The sequence below is a fragment of the Oryza sativa genome, chromosome 12 (genome assembly GCF_034140825.1).
Source record: "Oryza sativa Japonica Group chromosome 12, ASM3414082v1".
NCBI lineage: Eukaryota > Viridiplantae > Streptophyta > Magnoliopsida > Poales > Poaceae > Oryza > Oryza sativa.
Window position 1 is genome coordinate 27,956,676 of NC_089046.1, and position 10,486 is coordinate 27,967,161.

The 10,486-nt window shown below is 44.9% G+C and overlaps 2 protein-coding genes across 2 annotated transcripts; one reads left to right on the forward strand and one right to left on the reverse strand.

Moving 5' to 3' along the window:
* Positions 1-257: 257 nt before the first annotated feature.
* LOC9270699 (VQ motif-containing protein 29) lies at positions 258-1,155 on the reverse strand. Its single transcript, XM_015765214.3, has one exon. The coding sequence runs from the start codon at positions 1,010-1,012 to the stop codon at positions 677-679; it is 336 nt and encodes a 111-aa protein (XP_015620700.1). The 5' UTR covers positions 1,013-1,155; the 3' UTR covers positions 258-676.
* Positions 1,156-5,355: 4,200 nt separating this feature from the next.
* Positions 5,356-7,851, forward strand: LOC4352886 (glycosyltransferase BC10-like). The gene is made up of 3 exons (XM_015765213.3): positions 5,356-5,611; positions 6,083-6,668; positions 7,067-7,851. Exons 2-3 carry the CDS (start codon positions 6,084-6,086, stop codon positions 7,703-7,705), a joined length of 1,224 nt encoding a protein of 407 aa, XP_015620699.1. The 5' UTR covers positions 5,356-5,611; position 6,083; the 3' UTR covers positions 7,706-7,851.
* The last annotated feature ends 2,635 nt before the right edge of the window (positions 7,852-10,486 follow it).

Genomic DNA, 10,486 nt, shown 5'->3' on the forward strand with positions numbered 1-10,486 from the left:
TTTTGCAAGTCAGTGCTAACCAAAAAATCCAAAATAAAACACCCATCGTTTCATTCGCAAGTACTGCTGCTGTAATCAGCATGCAAGAATCAATGTTAACAGGCTACTGATTGAGTTGATTAGCAGCTCGAACCCTTATCCCTTTACTGGAGAATGGAAGAAGAGGAATGAATTTCCATGCATTCATTCATATAGAACCAGCAGGTAGATTAACGAGATGTTGGCAGAAGAGAAAGAAGTAACAGGACACGATTAAGAGTCTCCTCAAGTTAGACATGCTACAGTTTTATTCATTACTAATGCAGACCAATATATGTTCAGTGTTCATCATAAGCACAAAGCCACAAACACTCTGACAGCGAGTGTGTTCGTTGCTTGCTCAGGCAGCTAGAAAATCAGTAAAGTGTTGGTGCTTCTTCGATCTACAATTGTTATTATTGCAATTACAGGAAGAACAACTAGTGGTACTAACCTGACTGTACTGCTATCCTGTATGAAATTATACATTTGTATAGGCTACTGAACACGAACAATCAAGCCATGCATCACCATCTTACACTTGATTACACTAACTTGTCCCGATCGATCGATATTGAACAGCAAAACTAAACTAATTTTTTTTCCCTTTGCGCCGGCGAGCTATGTAGCTTAGGCCATGGCAGCCGTGGCGGGCGGTTCAGATGAGGGCGCCGTGGGCGGCGTCGAGGGAGGCGGCCATGGGCATGGGGAAGCCGAACCATGGCGCGTACAGCTGGGCCTCGTCGACGGCGGGGCGCACGGGCACGGGCTGCGCCGGCGCCACGGGCTGCCTTGGCGGCGGCGGCGCGGGGGCGCCCGTGAGCCTCTGCACGAGGTCCCTGAACTCCCTGGGCTCGACGCGGTACACCTTGGGCGGCGCGGGGCCTGGCGCCGCCGACGGAGAGGCTCGCCACGGCTTGGCCGGCGGCTTCTGCACCGCCCTGAGCGCCGCCTCGTGCGCCGGCCGCCTCGCGTCGGCAGCGTGCATATCCATTGAATTGAAGAAGAAGAAGAAGCTAAGATAAGCAGAGTGAGAGAGAGGAGGAAGAAGAAGAGAGGGCAGAGCAGAGGAGCGATGGGAGGAGGAGGAGGAGATATATAGAGTGGTGGGTTGGGCGAGGGCGTGTGGAGGGGGTTGGATTCTAGAAGAAGAAGATGAAGAGGAGAGGTGGCGGGAGAGGAAGCGGAGTGGCGGGAGTGGCGGCGAGCGGGGGGCAACACGTGGAGGCGGGCGGTCAATGGTGGCAGGCAGGCAATGGCGATGGCATTCGCTAATCGCGCGTGTTGCACTTGCATTGCTGCTGCATTCCTAACCATGCACGGCTCTCTCTCTATATCAAATGAAATCTAGTATCCATCTCCATCTCATTGGCATTGGATGCACCGCGGCGATGGCGTAGCATAGCAGAAGCAAAATAAGTGATGTGAATGATGAGGCAGTTGAGTTGGGGCGGCCACCTCGCTCTTACCGATCAACAAGGGCAAGGGCAAGGCCTTGTTGATGGCTACGCTCTGCCTGCCTTATATCATCCTCTTATGTAGGAGTATAACATTTCTTTTTCATTATCTACTTACAAACTACCTGAGGATGTAGTGGCTGGTTTAATTCATTATTTAAATATCTAAATATTTTTAAAAATAAGCGTAGTACAATTCGTTACTTCTAGCAACCTAAAAGATATAAAAAAAGAGCAGCCAAAAAGTGTTCCAACACATATACTGTAGCTCTCAACTCTATCCTAATATATAAAATGGGCGCACCTAAGCGTCGATTCGTTCAGAAAAAAGTATTGTAGTTACAGAGTAACGTTCAAAAATCACACGATAACGCACTATTTTCGCGAAGTGAAGGTGGCGGGACCAAATCCCCTCACCTATGCGTGTGGCCATAATTTTTTTTTCTTACTAGTTTGCATGATTTGTGAAGCAAATCTAACATTCGAAATTATATGAAAGTTATATTATAGTTACATACCAGTTACAAATGCAATTACGGTATAATTATATTGTATTTATATTTGATATTTACTTGGACAAAATTTATTAACAAATATTGTTGTCAAAATGACAAGAGCTTCACGTCGAAGGACGTGGTTCCCTCGGTGGAGTGATTTGAACAATAAATAACATATTAATTTATGAAATTTTTTAGGGATCCCCCTTACACAACCCTAGGGGGATATTTATAGTCTTAGTACATGCCTATACCCACTAGGGTTCAATATGTACAGAGAAATTTACATTATACCCTTATGATAAGGATATTAGAGGGACATGTAGTGTCCATCCCAACTATATTCCCCTTGAAAGGCCCCTGGCCTGGCCCATAATAGGCGAATGGCACCATGGGCCGTGCTGCTTGGCGGGCTCCCTGGCGAAGCCGGTCTTCCATGGGGCGAACCTTTCGTGCTCCGCCTTGAGGCTTCGCCCAGAGGATAAACTTGGTGGCGAACCCCCTTGACTTCGTCTTTTGGCTTCGCCTGATGCAGTGGCTTGTTGATTTAATGGTTTTAGCAGGTTCGGCCGAAGGCTCTCGTGGCATGCCTTAACAAATATATAGCAAAATTATCCACTAGATGGATTTTAAGTCCTACCTAGATAGCCGCCAGGTCACTGAATAGTCAGGTACGTGCAGTAGAAACTCTTTTTTTCCTTAGTCATGTATAAAAGGGCCTCCTTTTACTTTGTGACTAAAGAACATATATATTCATGTGAAACCGGTGACAAAGAAGTATATTTTTAATTTCTTTTTCTTTCCCACTGTTCCTACTGTTCTACATTTCCCTCGTGCTAGCATACGTACAATCATGAAATAGAAGCACGCATATTAGTTTCATTCATTCATGCATGCATTCAAATATCTCATACGCAACCTACTATTTCTGCAGCTAGCGAGCAAGGTTTTCTCGCAGCCTAACCACCGTACCACAAGACTATTCTCTCTACTGTTAGCTTGTCTGAATGTCTGAAGAAGAATAACTAACAATCAGGTTCAGGTTGAGTACTTGAGCACGCACGAGCGGCCGGCCCAGTCAACGATGGCACACGCACAGCTATGGACATTCCATTTCTCTCTGTACGTCTCGTTATCATTCTGAAACGAAGGAATTTCATATGAGATTTGCAGGGCCTTTAATTTGATAATTAATTGACCGGTTGACTATATTTCAGTTGATTGGCGAATTAACCACGGACGTACAGTTAATAGTAATACTCCCTCCATACTCACAAAGAAAGTCATTTAGAACATCGATACGGTCTCCAAAATACAACTTTAACTTCTTTTTTCTATAAAAATATTCATTGAAAAGTGATATATGTATACTTTTATGAAAGTATTTTTCAAGACAAATCTATTCAAATAATTTTTATATTTTCAATCTCAACAACTTAAGAGTTATTCATGATTTATATTCCCAAGGTTTGACTTAAACATTGTCCTAAACGACTTCCTTTACGAGTATGGAGGGAGTACAAGTTAGTACTCCCTCCGTTTCGAAATGTTTGACGCCGTTGACTTTCTAGCACATGTTTGACCGTTCGTCTTATTCAAAAAATTTAAGTAATTATTAATTCTTTTTCTATCATTTGATTCATTGTTAAATATATTTTTATGTAGGCATATAATTTTATATATTTCACAAAAGTTTTTAATAAGACGAACGGTTAAACATGTGCTAAAAGGTCAACGGTGTCAAACATTTCGAAACGGAGGGAGTATAACTCAACACGTTCAGTTCAATCCGGCACGTACGCGGATATTCGGTCAAATTTGATCAATTTTTTTTCTGTAATTTCTTGTCTGCAGGCTAGAATGGTGAGATGATCCAAGTCCGTCGTCCTGCTCTGAATATGTCAAAACTTGCGCTTGGCCTGGACTTTCCAGAATTCCAGTCGTCTCTCGTCTCTTCCCAAAAAAAAATCTCTCTTTTTAGCTTACTTTCCTTTGGGTGCATTTTGTTTATCACCTGATTGTTCTTCACAGTCCAAGAAAAATTCTATTTTTTTCCAGTTTAGTTTCCTTTGGCTGCATTTTTTTATCACCAGATTATCTTCACAGTCCTAAAAGAATATCTCACAAAAATCTCATTTTTGGGCTTACTTTCCTTTGACTGCATTTTTTTTGGTTTATCAGAAGATTACTCTTCCCAGTCCAAATTTTTTCTCTCTTTTTTTTTCAGCTTCATTTCATTTAGCTGCACTTTTGCTTATCAGCATGTTATTCTTCAGTCCAAAATATTCTCCCTTTTTCACCTCGATTTCCTTACACATACGACTAGTAATTATTCCTAATGCACTGTACAGTTTAATCTTTTGATACCTTTCTCTAATCACTCCCACAAGATGTATGTACAGTTCCTGGATGTCTCCTGGAAGGAGGAGATCAGGAGATGAATCCCAATCAGTCTCTATCTCCCTTCAGGGACAGAGTAATCTACTACTAGTATAGTCTACGGTTAGTGGGGCCCACCTCAAACAACGACATGCAAGAACAGGAGGAGCCCACAAACTGATAACTGAAATCATGGTCTTCTTCTCAATATCACCCCCACCTCCCCTTCAATTATATACAAGTCACCCTTTATTCTTTTTTTCCTCTCTTCTTAGGCTGTGTTTAGTTCAGCGCAAAGTTTAGATTTTGGTTGAAATTAGAGATGATGTGACTGAAAAGTTATATGTGTATTACAGGTTGATGTGATGGAAAAGGACTGAAGTTTGGATCCAAACTTTAGATCTAAACACAGCCTTATACTAGTGTATCCTTTTGGATGGCAAAGTAAAAGCAGAGGTTGACAAGCACATAGCCATGTACATCAAGTCACATGTGGGTGTGCACTTTGCACTTCTTTTCTATTTGGCAGGTCATAAGAGCTTTGTCAAATTCGAGAGCTCTTTGGTGAATATATAGCTGCAACTCTTGTAGAAAATTAAGAAATAGTTAGTTCAAGTACTATCCGTGCTACTAATAAAGTATGTTTTCTTCGCACTATCTACGATGAAACGAACTCTAAAAACAGTAGAAAGTTACATAACATATACGTGCATATGGTGCACAAACAAATCATCTACCAAAGCAACAAAGTCAAGGCCAAATGGATAGCCAAAAAATACTGCAAGTGAAACACATCGTAGTTCACTCGAAATTGACGCTTCAGAAACCAACTGGACAGCCAAAATATTGCAAGTGAAACACATCTTAGTTCACTCGAAATTGACGTTTTCAGAAAACAAAGAAAGGGAAATTTTTTAGTCCTAGAAAAAGCATCATCGAAAAGGAATCCGGTGGAATTTGCGAATGTCTTGAGGGGGAGCACTGAAAAAGTTGTCCCCAAGTAGGCGTAGGCAACAACAATTCAACCATGGCCGTGCTGAAAAGCCAAATCTTCCCTCTCTAATCTCCTTCTTTCCTCTGCTTTCCTCTAAATGTCCAGATGGTACCACCACCCAAGTACTCCGATTTTTTCAGCTCGGCGATTGAGGAAGATCTTCTCATCATCACCACCACCGTGCTACCCTAGCCTAACCTAGAGGCCTTCAACCTCTGCTCGATCGATCTGCTGCTGCTTCTCCAAGGCGAGCTTCGTGATCAAAGGTCCTTATTCTCTCATCAGCTCTGCTCTGCTTGGTTTTGGTTTTGGTTCATTCAGTTTGATTCATTTGATGGATAGATTGGCAAGGAGTATGAGTATCTTCTTGTTTCCCTTTTTGCGGCGATTTGCTGCTCTTGTTCGCTTTCAGTTCGTCTCTCATCTTTATGCGTTTCTTGGCTCCCGGTGAAGGAATCACGATTCAGGAATCTCGGACTCCGTGATTTTCACCAGAGAAATTCTTTTTTTTTTAACCCACTCATCACCGTGTAATTTTTTTAATTTCTTCTCTGCTTCGATTTCACCGAAGGGCAGAAACCGCTCTTCCTTGGACGTAACCGCTTCTCGGATCCACACATACATTAATTTTTTTTGCATTTTTGTTTAGGATAGGATTGGAGCCAATAATATTGTTTACTAGTAGGATTTTTCATTTTTCAATAAGATGTCTTGTTCTTGGATGTTGCCATGGACAGCATGCAAGGAGGGGTAGCGATGGTGGTGACAGTGAACGGCGGCAATGGCAAGGACAGCTTCGGCAACATGGCGAGGCCGCCGTCGAGGAGCCTCCTCCCCCTCAAGCTCCTCAAGCCGTTCCTCATCTTCGCCGTGCTCGCCACCGGCTTCCTCGCCGCCGCCGCAGCCGCCCTCCTCCTCCTCGGCGGCGGCGCTGGCGCCTCCTACGTCCCCAACGTCCTCTCGGCAACGGCGTGGCAGCAGCAGCCGCGGTGCGCGCAGCAGCAGGAGGACGGCGGGCGGGCGGCGCTGGAGCGGTGGACGCGGCTACCGGCGGCGAGCGCCTGGCACAACATGAGCGACGAGGAGCTGCTCTGGGCGGCGTCGATGGAGCCGCGGGTGCGGCGGTATCCGTACCGGCGGGTGCCCAAGGTGGCGTTCATGTTCCTCACGCGTGGGCCGCTGCCATTGGCGCCGCTCTGGGAGAGGTTCTTCAATGGCAGCGGCGGCCGGGAGCTCTTCTCCATCTATGTCCACTCCACGCCCGGATACAACCCCGACTTCCCGACAACCTCCGTCTTCTACCGCCGCCAGGTGCCCAGCCAGGTACTACAAACTCAAATCTCATATCAAATTTGATTAGTTTCCGTTTCAAATGCGAGATGATTTTTTTCATTTCTCAATTAAATTAAAAGATTGGGGGGAATTTGGAGAGCGTTGAGTCGGGTTCGTGTCCAGATGAATGTTCAGCTTCCGTGGCATCTTGGCAAGTGCAGTGCGCCACGAATGCAAGGGTGAAAATGACATGGTGTAAAAGTCTCCCTCCTTAATAATCCCAAAAAAAAATAAGAATATTCAATCACACTTGTACAGGCTACATACAATTAGCTAGAAACAAATTTCATCTCGTTTTCTCATCCATCGTCAGCATCTCTGAAACAATAATTCCAGAAGCAAACCTGAAGAGTGTATGAAATGGATTGGAAATTGAAATGGGTGTGCAGGTGGCGCAATGGGGGCAGACGAACATGTTCGACGCGGAGCGGCGGCTGCTGGCGAACGCGCTGCTGGACGGCGGCAACGAGCGCTTCGTGCTCGTCTCCGAGTCGTGCGTGCCGCTGCACGGCTTCCCGGCGGTGTACGGCTACCTGACCGCCTCCCGCCACAGCTTCGTCGGCGCCTTCGACGACCCGGGCCCGCACGGCCGCGGCCGCTACAGGGCGGGGCTGGCGCCGGAGGTGTCGCCGGAGCAGTGGCGCAAGGGCGCGCAGTGGTTCGAGGTGGACCGGTCGCTGGCCGTGTTCGTCGTCGGCGACGAGCGGTACTACCCGAGGTTCCGGGAGCTGTGCCGGCCGCCGTGCTACGTGGACGAGCACTACCTGCCGACGGTGCTGTCCATCGAGGCGGCGGGGCGGATCGCGAACCGGAGCGTGACGTGGGTGGACTGGTCGCGCGGCGGCGCGCACCCGGCGACGTTCGGCGGCGCGGACGTCGGCGAGGCGTGGGTGAGGAAGGCGGCGGCGGGGCAGAGGTGCCTGTACAACGGCCAGCCGTCGGAGGTGTGCTTCCTCTTCGCGAGGAAGTTGGCGCCAAGCGCGCTGCAGCCGCTGCTCGCGCTCCCGCCAACGCTGCTCGGCTACTAGAATTTTTTTCTACTACTACTCTCATCAGTTACGTATAGATGTACGTACTGTACGTCTCTCACTCAAATGTCTACATTATATATACGATGTATACTCACATCACAGAAATTTTTTGAGCGGTAATATATAAAATTTTTTATACTCCATCCACTGTTGCGGTTAATCGGTTATGGATGAAAATGGTATGGACTTTCCCAACCGTATCGACTATCGTTTCCGTCTTGTACCAGCCGTTTTATTTCGATCATGTGTTTGAAAAGTTACTACCTACTGCTTTGAATCTTCACTATAATAGGAACATATGATGTTAATATATACCGCCTCCAATTCAAAATGTACGATGCCATTAACTTTTAACATAACGTTTGACCATTTATTTTATTCAAAACAGTTACATAAATATTATTTAGGGCTTGTTCGGTTCATAGAGTTTTCAAATGAAAGGAATAGTAAAAGCAAAGAATCAGGATGTCACATGCACTCCATTCCTTAGGAATTTTTCTAAAAGGTCTCACATCATGCAAAGAATCCTATAAAATAATTTTTGCCGTTTCTCATGTGCTATGTAGACAAAGAACCTGACAAGCTTCATATTACACAGTGCAAGTACTTAGTAGTGGGTCCCACATGTACATCTTTTCACTTTTCATCTCCCAATCTCTTTCTCCTCCCCAACCGAGGTTGCAAGCTCCACAAGACCACAACGCAGCGCCCAGCCGTTCTCCCTGCGTTGCGCTCCCTCGACCGTCACGGAGAACGCGTGCCCTCTTGTGGCTCCGCCTCCGCGAACTCGCCCAGGCAACGCACTTTGGCGACGTGGTGTCAATTTTTCCGTTGGCACTGACCGGGCTGAACGACACGTAGGCCCATTGTAAATGCCCTAAGGCTACAATCCTTATGAATTTGATAGGATCCATTCCTATGAAATGAATGATGCATATAGGAAAAGAATCATAAGGTTTGAATTCCTACAATAATCCTATGAAAATCCTCTAAGCCAAATGAGTCCTTATTTTTTTCTAACTTGTTTTATGATCAAATAAAATATAATCTTAAATTATACTTTTACATATTTATACTAAATTTTTGAAAAAAAAGATCAAACTTTGTGCGAAAAGTAAACGGCGTCATACATTTTGAAAAGAGCTACTATATAAAGTAAACATTGTCGTGACTTGCTTTCCCTTGTGACACATTGTTTTCAAGGCTCTATTCCGGTAATTTTATCTCCGGTGATTTCATTTTTTCGTTATCATTAATCATTTTTGGCTCTTTCGCTTCGATTCCTTTTTTAAGAAAAGAAAAACAATACGGAAATGGTTTAAACATTTTCTGACAGTTTTTGGCCATTTTCATCTATAGACGGATCTAGGGGGTGGCCCAGTGATCCAGTGACAAAAAAAAATCCTAGCCCAATACATATATATACATATGCGAAAAGAAATTTTAAAAAAAGAAAAAAAAAGCTCCTTTATTAATATATTATAACGCACATTTGATTAATTTATACTTATAGCTTGGTTATATTTAGAGTATTTAAAAATTTTATATGAATTGAACCACCCATATAAAATTAACTAGATAGGCCAACTGTTTTCATCCCTAGCTTCAATGCTTGAATGCCCTTTTCTTCTTTTTTTTTTGAAGGAAATGAATGCCCTTTTCTAGTCAAAGCTGCAAGGCTGCAATGTGAAGATTCTATGGTTGTTCACATGCTGAGCATGAGCAGAGAGGCCCAAACCACCCAACCAAAGAAAAAGGCAGCCGCCACCACAGATACAATTGGAGTGGTCGCACTTGACATCGCCGGCGTGTGAGCTACGGCCGGCCGGAGCCCTCCACCCTTGACGTCGTCACCGGCACAGCCACGGCACAACGACTGCTACTAGGAGCAATATATGACAGGTTGACAGACTGGTTGTTGGTCTCAACAAAAACACCCACCACTAGCAAAATCCTTACTACTGTATTATTGTTGACAAAGCAACCACTCAATTTGCTACTGTTCTGTTGTTGATCCATCAACATGTCTAAGTAAGTATTCCAATTGTACTGTTGCTTGCAGAAATTATCATACAACTCTCCACTTCCCTACCAACTTTTACTGTGAACTAGTAGACCCACAAACTGAAACTGACAGGAGGAGATCAAAACATCGGAGTACAACCAACCAATAATTCAAACATAAAGTACTCCACTCCGTAAGTACTAGCGATTAAGACAGCTCCTCAGCTGGTTGCTGCAGCTCAATTCATGGTGTTTAATCAATGAAGGCATGAAGCAACAGTTGGGAGTGATGGGAGTCCCAGTTCTCTCACAATGCTCAGATACTACCAAGCAGATGAACAGGTTGCAGGACATGGACTTGCTTGCAGCCTCCTAGCCTGCATTTGATGATGGCTCCCAATTTGTGCACTGCAGAAGTGCAGAGTGCAGGCTGCAGATCGACTGCCTGATCTGCTCCCCTCTGTTGAGCCACACATGTAACATGCTGCCCTGCTGCTTGTAGCCGAGCTGATCAGCTAGCTCATACATATGTATGTATGCCCACCTGTTGCCACGATCTCTCTTGTGCAAATGCCACGCGAGCAGTGAAGCGCAGGGGATGGAACAAGGATTCGTTCTCTCATTGATTAGCAGGACTGCAGTGCCACTAGTTCTAAATTCTAGTAGCATATGCATGTCATGTGAGTATGTGACTATATGTGAGTAGTTGATGGCTTGATTCTGGTGAAAAGCTTGGCAGGATCCTTTCTTGGTCACTGCAGCTTATAATTTGCT